This window comes from Harpia harpyja, chromosome W (genome assembly GCF_026419915.1).
Source record: "Harpia harpyja isolate bHarHar1 chromosome W, bHarHar1 primary haplotype, whole genome shotgun sequence".
Lineage (NCBI taxonomy): Eukaryota > Metazoa > Chordata > Aves > Accipitriformes > Accipitridae > Harpia > Harpia harpyja.
In genome coordinates, this window is record NC_068968.1 from 4,671,976 (window position 1) to 4,684,338 (window position 12,363).

Here is a 12,363-nt window from a genome sequence, read left to right on the forward strand (position 1 = left end):
AGTGAGTGGCTGCGTGGTGTTTAGTTGCTGGCTGGGGTTAAACCACGACAGTCCTTTTTGGCGCCCAACGTGGGGCACAAAGGGTTGAGATAACGACAAACCTGACCAGAGCTTGTTAAAACAAATTTGTTATAAGCATTCATTATATCGGTCTAATAGTCGCTGGTCATTATGTTGATTTATGTGTTCTTAGAGTTGTTGCTCTGGTTTTTAAAGTTCTGTTATGTATCACCTCGCTTGCTGTATGTAGTCCCTCTTCTGCTGCTTATCATCCGTGGGAGGTGGATTAAGGTTTTCGCTTTGATGTATTGTATAACACTGGTTTATGGTATGATAAAGTCGTCAGCTGTGGGATTAATCCGGTACTTGCACCCAGCATTGTCACCTTTATACTGTGGAAGCCATCTGTGGGAAACTATTAATAATTATACCATTTACCTTTCCTCCTTGGAAAACCAGTCTATGGGTGGGGTACCTTTCTTCCCCTCTCCTTTCTCCTTCAGTCCAGTTACAATGGTGTTTGAGAATTTTGAAAAATTTGAATACTCTTGGGATGTTGGGACCAGCACGGTCCTAGCCCTACTGCTAGGAATTAGCATGCTTCTGAATGTGGTTCAGCTCTCGTTTAAGGTTAAACAACTATTTAAGAAAATCACCCAGAGATCTGCCCCGAGGCTGGATAATTATGAGTGGCAGGGTGTGTGGGGTAGTATGGGCAAGTTCCTAGGACAGTGGGCACCTCCAATGTTTTGGAACTTCACCCCTGAACAAGTGCAGAATCCGGAAGAACTAGTAAAATATTTGGAAAAGGTATGCTGTCACCCCGGCAGCTCCAGAGAGATACAAATTACTGCAACGTGCTGGGGCCTGGCCCATGCCTATCGAGCCCTGTTCGACACCACTCAGTACCCTCAAGGGGAAGAGAAGGTCTCTGGACCTAACAACAAAACGATGAGCACTGCGGTCACTCAAACCTCGGCAACGGGCACTGCGGACCCTCCAGCCCCGGCGACGAGCACTGTGGCTACCCAAACCTCAGCGACAGGCACTGAGGTCCCTCCAGCCCCAGCAACGAGCACAGCAGCTACCCAAACCTTGGCAACAGACACCGCGGTTATCCAAGACCCGGTGAGCGGTACTGCAACTGAACCAGCGGACCAACCTGCACCAGTATCAGTTGCCCCCGTACAGAAAAAGAAATATACAAAAAAATCAGTTCGCTTAGCAAAGGATGAAGGCGAACCAGGGTCATCACGGGAACAGGAGGAAGAGGCAGAACCAGAGGTAATAACCCGGTCCCTATCCTTGAGTGAGCTGCGGGATATGCGAAAAGATTTTGGCCGCCGTATAGGTGAGCATATTATCACCTGGCTCCTCCGAAGCTGGGACAATGGGGCTAATAGCTTGGAATTAGAAGGTAGGGAAGCCAAGCAGCTGGGATCGCTTGCCAGGGAAGGTGGCATTGACAAGGCAATTGGAAGAGGGACACAAGCCCTCAGCCTCTGGAGGCGACACCTGTCAAGTGTGAAGGAAAGGTACCCCTTTAAGGAAGATGTTATATGTCAATCAAGCAAGTGGACAACCATGGAAAAAGGTATCCAATATCTGAGGGAATTAGCTGTGCTAGAGACAATTCATTATGACCTGGACAACCCACAATTACCCAAAGATCCAGACGAAGTCCAATGCACACGACCCATGTGGCGGAAGTTTGTACGGAGCGCACCATCGTCCTATGCCAACTCACTGGCAATAATGACCTGGAAAGACGAAGAGGCACCGACAGTGGATGAAGTGGCTCGCCAACTCCGTCAATACGAAGAAAATCTCTCCTCCTCCCTACAAGCCTGCATTTCGGCTGTGGAGAAGCTGTCCGAGGATTTCCAGCAATTCAAAGAGGAGATGTCCTGTTGCCCACCTGTAAGGACCAATGTCTCAGCTATTAGGAGTGAGCGCTCCTCTGCCCAAGAGAGAGAATATAGAAGGTACACACCGCGAGGTGCCCTGTGGTTTTACTTATGTGATCATGGAGAGGACATGAGGAAATGGGATGGAAAACCTACCTCAGTCCTAAATGCATGGGTACGTGAGCTGTGAGGAAAAAACACCACAAAAGGGGATTCTACCAGGAAAAATGCCGCTCCGGTTTCCAAACAGAGTAGAAGGGCTGATCTTATTTCTGATCCTCTTGAAGGGACTTCTGAGCCAATTTTACGAGAAGTGAATACTGGATACTCTGACCAGAATTAGAGGGGCCCTGCCTCCAGCCAGGTGGAGGAAAGGGATAACCGGGTCTATTGGACTGTGTGGATTCGATGGCCTGGCACGTTAGACCCACAGGAGTATAAGGCTCTAGTAGACACCGGCGCACAGTGTACTTTAATGCCATCAAGTTATGAAGGGGCAGAACCCATTTGTATTTCTGGTGTGACAGGGGGATCCCAAGACTTAACTGTATTGGAAGCTGAAGTAAGCCTAACTGGGAATGAATGGCAGAAACACCCCATTGTGACTGGCCCAGAGGCTCCGTGCATCCTTGGCATAGACTATCTCAGGAGAGGGTATTTTAAGGACCCAAAGGGGTATCGATGGGCTTTTGGTATAGCTGCCTTGGAGACGGAGGGCACGGAACAGCTGTCTACCCTGCCTGGTCTCTCTCAAGACCCTTCGATTGTGGGGTTGCTGAGGGTTGAAGAACAACAAGTACCAATTGCTACCACGACGGTGCACCAGCGGCAATATCGCACCAACCGAGACTCTCTGATTCCCATCCACAAGCTGATTCACCAACTGGAGAGCCAAGGAGTGATCAGCAAAACTCGCTCACCTTTTAATAGTCCCATATGGCCCGTGCGAAAGTCTAATGGGGAGTGGAGACTAACAGTTGACTATCGCGGCCTGAATGAAGTTACGCCACCGCTGAGTGCTGCTGTTCCAGATATGCTAGAACTTCAATACGAACTAGAGTCAAAGGCAGCCAAGTGGTATGCTACAATTGACATTGCTAATGCGTTTTTCTCAATCCCTCTGGCAGCAAAGTGTCGTCCACAATTTGCCTTTACTTGGAGGGGTGTCCAGTACACTTGGAATCGATTGCCCCAGGGGTGGAAACACAGCCCCACCATTTGCCATGGACTAATCCAGACTGCACTGGAAAAAGGTGAAGCTCCGGAACACCTGCAATACATTGATGACATCATCATATGGGGCAACACGGCAGAAGAAGTCTTTGAGAAAGGGAAGAAAATAATCCAAATCCTTCTGAAAGCCAGTTTTGCCATAAAAGAAAGTAAGGTCAAGGGACCTGCACGGGAGATCCAGTTTTTAGGAATAAAATGGCAAGATGGGCGTCGTCAGATCCCAATGGATGTGATTAACAAAATAGCAGCTATGTCTCCACCAACTAATAAAAAGGAAACACAGGCCTTCTTAGGTGTCATGGGATTTTGGAGAATGCATATTCCAAATTACAGTCTGATTGTAAGCCCTCTCTATCAAGTGACCCGAAAGAAGAATGATTTTCAATGGGGCCCTGAGCAACAACAAGCCTTTGAACAAATTAAACGGGAGATTGTTCACGCAGTAGCCCTTGGACCAGTCCGGACAGGACAAGATGTTAAAAATGTGCTCTATACTGCAGCTGGGGAGAATGGCCCTACCTGGAGCCTCTGGCAGAAAGCACCTGGGGAGACCCGAGGCCGACCCCTGGGGTTTTGGAGTCGAGGATATCGGGGATCCGAAGCTCGCTATACTCCAACTGAAAAAGAGATATTGGCAGCATATGAAGGAGTTCAAGCTGCCTCAGAAGTGGTTGGTACTGAAGCACAGCTCCTCTTAGCACCCCGACTGCCAGTGCTGGGCTGGATGTTCAAAGGGAGGGTCTCCTCTACACATCACACGACTGATGCCACGTGGAGTAAGTGGATTGCACTGATCACACAATGGGCTCGCATAGGAAACCCCAGTCGCCCAGGAATTTTGGAAGTGATCACGGACTGGCCAGAAGGCAAAGATTTTGGAATGTCGCCAGAGGAGGAGGTGGCACGTGCTGAAGAGGCCCCGCTGTATAATAAACTGCCAGAAAATGAGAGGCAATATGCCCTGTTCACGGACGGATCCTGTCGCATCGTGGGAAAGCATCGGAGGTGGAAAGCTGCCGTATGGAGTCCTACACGACAAGTTGCAGAAACTGCTGAAGGAGAAGGTGAATCGAGTCAGTTTGCAGAGGTGAAAGCCATCCAGCTAGCATTAGATATTGCTGAAAGAGAAAAGTGGCCAGTGCTCTATCTCTATACTGACTCATGGATGGTGGCAAATGCCCTGTGGGGGTGGCTACAGCAATGGAAGCAGAGCAACTGGCAGCGCAGAGGTAAACCCATCTGGGCTGCCGCACTGTGGCAAGATATTGCATCCCAGCTAGAGAATCTGGTTGTAAAAGTATGTCATGTAGATGCTCATGTACCCAAGAGTCGGGCCACTGAAGAACATCAAAACAACCAACAGGTGGATCAGGGTGCCAAGATTAAAGTGGCTCAGGTGGACCTGGACTGGCAACATAAGGGTGAGCTATTTATGGCTCTGTGGGCCCATGATGCTTCAGGCCATCAGGGAAGAGATGCAACATATAGATGGGCTCGTGACCGAGGGGTGGACTTGACCATGGACACTATTGCACAGGTTATCCATGAATGTGAAACGTGCTGCAATTAAGCAAGCCAAGCGGTTAAAGCCCCTGTGGTATGGAGGGCGATGGCTGAAATATAAATATGGAGAAGCCTGGCAGATTGACTCTATCACACTCCCACAAACTCGCCAAGGCAAGCGCTATGTGCTCACGATGGTGGAAGCAACCACTGGGTGGCTGGAAACATATTCTGTGCCCCATGCCACCCCCCGGAACACTATCCTGGGCCTAGAAAAGCAAGTCTTGTGGCGACATGGCACCCCAGAACGAATTGAGTCAGACAACGGGACTCATTTCCAAAACAACCTCATAGACACCTGGGCCAAAGAGCATGGCATTGAGTGGGTGTATCATATCCCCTATCATGCACCAGCCTCTGGGAAAATTGAGCGATACAATGGGCTGTTAAAGACTACATTGAGAGCAATGGGGGGTGGAACTTTCAAACATTGGGATACACATTTAGCAAAAGCCACCTGGTTAGTCAACACCAGAGGATCTGCCAATCGGGGTGGCCCTGCCCAGTCAGAATTTTTACATACTGTAGAAGGGGATAAAGTCCCTGTAGTGCACATAAAAAATATGTTAGGGAAGACAGTCTGGGTTACTCCTGCCTCAGGCAAAGGTAAACCCATTCGTGGGATTGCTTTTGCTCAAGGGCCTGGGTGCACTTGGTGGGTGATGCGAAAAGATGGGGAAGTCCGATGTGTGCCTCAAGGGGATTTAATTTTAGGTGAGAACAGCCAGAATTAAACTGTATATTAGTTGCTATATAACCCTGCTACTGTATGTTATCCTTACTATAATTATGTGCTATATCCATAGTACTATAGTAAGAATCACTTAGATCAAGCAAGAAAAGAACTGTGATAAAACTGAGCAAAGCGCAGTAGTGATGGAACCAGAACTGACTCCAGCATGCAACAATCCAACGGTGCACACCATCCTCCTGCTGCGCCAAATGTCACCTGCTTGTCACACTGCACTGAAGCCCAATTCTGCTCTACCGACTGAGAGGACTTTGCACCATCCCTCCTGCCCAGAAAGACTGGTATGACAGATGGAGCCCAGAGTCGGAAACTAAATGAACTCAATGAACATTTTATGAACATGACCCATGAACTAAAGGAATGATATCTCTGTGTGTGTATACATATATATATATATCATTGCTCATATGTCTTAAAGGGATGGAAAGGTGATGATTGATCAGGATGTAACTAAAGGTATGGGAACTGTGCATGACGTCAATGGTATAGAATAAGGGGTGGATACTGTCCTGGTTTCAGCTGGGATAGAGTTAACTGTCTTCCTAGTAGCTGGTACAGTGCTATGTTTTGAGTTCAGTATGCGAAGAATGTTGATAACACTGATGTTTTCAGTTGTTGCTCAGTAGTGTTTAGACTAATGTCAAGGATTTTTCAGCTTCTCATGCCCAGCCAGTGAGAAAGCTGGAGGGGCACAAGAAGTTGGCACAGGACACAGCCAGGGCACCTGACCCAAACTGGCCAACGGTGTATTCCATACCATGTGACGTCCCATCCAGTATAGGAACTGGGAAGTGGGGGGCGGGGATTCGCCGCTCGGGGACTGGCGGCGTGTCGGTCGGCGGGTGGTGAGCAATTGCACTGCGCATCATTTGTACATTCCAATCCTTTCATTATTGCTGTTGTCATTTTATTAGTGTTATCATTATCATTATTAGTTTCTTCTTTTCTGTTCTATTAAACCGTTCTTATCTCAACCCACGGGTTTTGCTTCTTTTCCCGATTTTCTCCCCCATCCCACTAGGTGGGGGGGAGTGAGTGAGCGGCTGCGTGGTGTTTAGTTGCTGGCTGGGGTTAAACCACGACAATTGCGTATACAAATTTCACATCCAATTGTAATTGTTCGAATAATCTTCGTCATATCTCTACTCAAAATATACTTTTGTAAATGCTTAACAAGGTTTTCTGTTCCCCAATGCACTTTGTTATGTTCAGCCCGGGCAATTTCTCTCATTATTGCGGGTGGGACTATTGTTTGACCTGTTGGTGTTACAGCCCATCCTGTTTTATTTTTATTAGCCTGCAATTTAATAATTAAATCTTCATCTTTGTCATTATAATTTGGAGCATCTTTAGGTAAATTTACACTTTCTCTGGAACTAGTGTTAGGATGCCTTTTTCTGCAGCCTCTTTAGCAGCTCTATCAGCCAATCGGTTACCTGTTTCAGGGACAGTCCTACCTGACTGATGTGCTTTACAGTACATTATCGCGACTGCTGTTGGCTTTTGAATGGCTTCTAACAACTTCAGTATTTGTTCTGCATGCTGAATGGTGGTTCCTTGTGCAGATAACAGTCCTCTCTCTTTCCATATTGCTCCATGTGCATGTACTACTCCAAAAGCATACTTTGAGTCTGTCCAAATGTTGACTCGCTTTCCTTGACTTAGTTCCAGCGCTCGAGTAAGAGCTATCAATTCAGCCTTTTGGGCAGATATACATTCGAAGGCAAAGCTCGTGATTCAATTACCTTCTCAGTAGTGGTTACCGCATATCCTGATAAGCATTTTCCTTCACGGATGAAACTGCTTCCGTCAGTATATAGTTCCCAATCTGTTTCTTCCAGTGGTGCATCTCGGAGATCCGGTCGGCTGGAGTAGACTTCTTCAATTGTCTGCAGGCAGTCATGTTCCAGTTCTCCTTCAACTTGATCAGGAGTTAAAAACACAGCAGGGTTAACGACAGTAGTAGTTTTTAAGTAAACATCATCTTGCTCCAGCAACACCACTTGGTATTTCAGCATTCTACTAGGGGATAACCAATGCCCCCCTTTCTGTTCAAGTGCAGTGATCACCATGTGGGGAACGTACACTGTAATTCTCTGTCCTAGGGTGAACTTGCGAGCTTCTTGGATCAATAGCACAGTTGCAGCGACGGCTCTCAGACAACCAGGCCATCCCAGACTCACATTGTCTAATTGTTTCGAGAAGTAGGCCACAGCTCACCGACTTGGTCCCAGATATTGGACCAGGACACCCAGAGCTATACCTTTTCTTTCATGAGTAAAGAGTTCAAATGTCTTTGTGAGATCTGGCAGGCCTAGGGCTGGCGCCTCCATTAAAGCCTTAGTTGTTTGAAAGCAGCTTTCCCGGCATCAGTCCAATCTATAAATCTATTGTTTGAGGTTTTGAGCTGCTCGTATAAAGGTCGGACCAGCAAGTCATAATTTGCAATCCACAGGCGACACCACCCAACCATTCCCAGAAAGGCTCGCAATTCTTTTAGAGTCTTAGGCTCAGGGAGACGACAAATTGCCTCCTTTCTCTCAGTTCCTAATTGTCTCTGTCCTTTCAGGATTTCAAAACCCAAATAAGTTACTTCTCCCTGGGTTATTTGGGCTTTTTCTTTTGACACTCGATATCCACTGATTCCCAAAAAGTTCAAAAGGCTAATAGTTAACTTTGTGCATTGCTCTTCTGTCTCAGCTGCAATTAACAGATCATCCACATATTGCAACAAGATCCCTTCATTATTTTCTTTCTTCCAAATCTCTAATTCTCATGCCAATTGATTTCCAAAAATGGTAGGGCTGTTCTTAAAGCCTTGAGGCAAGACTGTCCATGTATATTGTGTTTTCCTCCCAGTCTCAGGATTTTCCCATTCAAAAGCAAAAAGCTCTTGACTATTGGGATCCAAGGGAATACAGAAAAAGGCATCTTTTAAGTCAAACACTGTGAACCATTCTTGTTTCTCTGTTAGGGTTGTTAACAAAGTATAAGGATTTGCTACTACCGGATGAATATCTTGTACTATTTGATTTATCGCTCTGAGGTCTTGAACCAGCCTGTAATCTTTTCCATTAGCCTTTTTAACAGGCAAGATTGGGGTGTTATATTTGGATTCACATTCTATTAACAATTTGTACTTTAGAAATTTTTGTATTATCGGTACTAACCCTTTCCGGCTTTCCAGTTTTAGGGGGTATTGTTTAATTCTTACCGGACTCGATCCTGGCTTTAAATCAATTCTCACAGGCTCTGCTCTTTTGGATTTACCAGGAACTTCCCCAGCCCAGACGATTGGAATTACAGCATTATTTACTTCGACTGGTGTGACCCTCTGCTTTCGGTGACCGTCCTGTAACAACAAAGCCACCGCTTCGATATGTTTAGTTTCTGGAATTAGAATTTTAATCTCACCATTTTTAAATTTAATTTCTGCTTCCAATTTCTCAAGTAGGTCTCTCCCTAACAGGGGTTTAGGAGAATTTGGCAAATACAGAAACTGCTGAGTGACCCATTGCTTTCCTAATTTCTTTGCCAAAGGTTTAAAGAAGGGTCTAGTCTCTCGTTCACCTGGCGCACCAACAACACTAATTTCTTCAGAACTTAATTCCCCCTTTAAGGTGTTTAAAACTGAAAAGGTGGCTCCAGTGTCAACTAAAAATTCAATTTTCTGTTCTCCCAGGTTAGCTGTAACCAGAGGTTCTGCTGGGAGACTCTCCTCCGGTCCCCGTCAGATACTTTCACTCAACTTTCCCAAGAAAGGGGGAACTTGCTGAGATTGTGCGGTCGAGATTGGGATCACTTGTGACCTTGTAGGTCTCAGGGGACATTCCCCTTTCCAGTGTCCTTCTTGTTTACAGTATGCACACTGATTTGGTCCCAGGGGCTGGTTTAATCCCACTGGTGACCCCAATCCAGTTCCTCGCCCTCGTCCCATTCCTCGACCACGTCCCCTTCGTCGGGGAATAACTCCTCTGCCTCGTCCCATGCCAGCTCCTATTTCCAGAGCAGCTACTAACCTTGCATTCATTTTACTCTGTAATTCATCTCTATTTCTGTATGCCACCCAAGCAACTTCTAATAATTTTCCCCAATCTCGAGAATCTGCTCCTTGTAATTTTTGTAATTTCCTTCTGATATCATCAGAGAATTGTCCTATAAATAAAGGAGCCAAGTGAGCTTTTCCTTCTTCAGACTCAGGATCCATATTAGTATATTTCCTAGCAGCATCTTTTAATCTGCTTAGAAATTCAGTGGGAGACTCTTTTCTATCTATCTTGTTTAATTTCATATAATTTAGACATGTTAATCGCCTTAGGCACAGCATTTCTAATTCCGAATAGAACCCATTTTTGATATTGATCCAGCAGTCTTCTCTGAGCCAAATTATTAGGATCCCATTTGGGATCAGTAGATGGAAAATTTTGTTCCACTGTTCCCTGTAATACTCCAGAAGCCACTTGTGCTTCTGCCTGGGTTTTAGCAACCCTCTGGATCATATCTCTTTCTGCACTATCAAAAAATACATTCATTATTACTTGTATATCTTTCCAATCAGGATCCTGAGTCTGAATCACTGTTTCAAAAGCACGTGGGCTGTTTGATCAGGGTTTTCCCGATAGCTCCCAGCTGCTATTTTCCAGTTATTTAAATCCACAATAGAAAAGGGCACTTTAATAGTTGCCATGCCCTCAGTCCCAAGCGCCTGACGAAGAGGAGCTTGAATAACTTCGCTCTGTTTAGCTCTTGTTCGCCCTGTGACAGGACTATTCATGGGCCCTCTTTCATCACTATTTCTGGGAGCAGTTCTAGGTGGGGCCCTTTGAGATCCAATTATCATTTCAGTATCATCCTCTCGTTCTTGCTCGTATAACTTTAAACATCTTTGCCCAATACTACATGCAGAACAACACTTTTTGAGCTTATTGTCACCTTTTTTGTTTCCTTCTTTTTCTAAAGATAGCACAAAAGGATCGCTGGGTGGTATATTAATTCCACAATCCTTTTGCCACTCAGGATGATTTCTTTAAGGTAAAGAACAAATCACAATACATAACTTCATCCCATTTCTGCTCACGTCTCAAAAATAACATAAGTTGTAACATGGTGTTATAATTTAGTGTCCCATTCACAGGCCACTTTTCCCCTTCGTCAAGCTTATACAGAGGCCACCAATGGTTACAGTATTTAATCAAATCTCCTCTCCGCATGTTACCACTCGGGACACCCCCCAGCTGTTTCCAGTGCTTTAAAACACACCCCAGAGGTGATTTTTTTTAGGGAGTTCACTTGACTGTCCTGGTCCCATTATCAACACCTTCAGTATACAAAAATCAGAAATCAGAAAGTCAAATATCAGAGCCTAAGTCAAAATACCAAACAGAATCAATCAGAGATCAAAAGGTCATATCCAAAATCAGTAGTCAAATACCAAAGCCTTAATCAAAGTACCGAGACCAAACCAAATGGGTATCTCCGCCTTCAATCAGCGAGACGAATACCCTTTATCAGAGAAGTACTTCTACCAGAATACCAGATTTTTAAGGATCCTTTTGTATTTCTTCCTTGCTGACTTCTCCTAGTCAGGCTTACAGGTAAGAGTACCAGACCAGAATACCAGAACCAGGTTAATCAAAAGAATGCCTTTAAATAAAATCTTACCAGTGGCCTTGGCTTGTGAGCTCGGGGAACGGGGATCAAGGGTCTCCCCGAGAAATCTCGGTGCCGGCTGGAGGTCCTGCGATCCCACGTCCGTCGAGTCTCAGAAGCCGTGTCCCATCTGGGTTGCCAAAATGATACCGAAAAGCCGGTCGAAGAAACTCTCTAAGACTCGTTTTGGAGTTTTAGAAAGCAGGCATTCTTTATTGCAGCGCTGGATGCACGGGGGATAGTTCCACCTAGTGTGCATGCCACGGCTTTAGCACTAACAGGTTATATAGAATAACTAATTGCATATTAATCAGATTAGTATACATCTATATAAAAATGATTGCAACTGATTATCTTAGTACTGCCTACATCCGATCACACGCAATGAAGGATCCATTTGAGTCGAAGGGCTGCTTTTGCGACCACTGACCCATTTGAAGTTCTTGCTGGCTGTCCTTGAAGTCTTTATTCTTGTCCTTGTTCTTTGATCTTGAAGCTTAACGCAGTTTCAATCCCATGTGGTCAGTTTCAACATTGTTCTCCTCTAGCGTACAGGAACATCTAGTCATAAGAGCAAAGAACTGCAAAACTTATGAATAATTACTAGTTAATCACTTGACTAGACTTTGTAATTATCTCCCCGGTTACCCTTTGTCTATTGTTTCAACCATAATGTTAATATATGATCATTTATAAAATCTCACTTGCACAGTCACCTAGCAGCAAACCAGTTTTCATAGAAGGTACAAAATATTAAAACCATAAAAGTTTGAGCAAACCACATGAAATGTATGGATATATGCTATCAATCCCACTACTGTAGTCATATGTTTGAGTTACAGCATAGCCGTGGTGATACTGCTCAATTCAGGGTTAAACATGATGCATTGTCCTTTAAGGAGGACCAGTACTCCATAGCTTCACTATGCAAGCCTGATTACTTTGTATAAACTATGCATGCTTTGCTAATGACTATGCCCTTGGAGAGGGAACTAAAGACTGATAAAAGGAAACATCCTGCCCCAGAAGGTGCCGGGAAGCATGAACTAAGGGAAAGGTAAAGGTGGCAGGGGGAGATCGTGACCACCGACTCAATTCAAGACTGGAAGAACTTCCCCCCCCCCGCAAGTAGCATGCGTGCTAATTTACATAGCAAGCGAGGCTAATCTAAATATAACTGACCAATAGTGGATGAGAGGGTGACTACTAACCAATGAATGTAAATTTAGGCAGGTTTTTACTGATCATGTAACAGAATAA

General features: G+C 45.2%; 1 protein-coding gene across 1 annotated transcript in view; it reads left to right on the forward strand.

The window, feature by feature from the left end:
• LOC128136034 (5'-AMP-activated protein kinase catalytic subunit alpha-1-like) overlaps window positions 1-8,801 on the forward strand; it is a gene marked incomplete at its 5' end in the record, with an annotated part of 38,613 nt that extends 29,812 nt beyond the window's left edge. The window contains one exon of the mRNA XM_052775126.1: window positions 8,704-8,801. Coding sequence (XP_052631086.1) covers window positions 8,704-8,801 — 98 coding nt within the window. The remainder of the gene's footprint in view (window positions 1-8,703) is intronic.
• Between the last annotated feature and the right edge of the window lie 3,562 nt (window positions 8,802-12,363).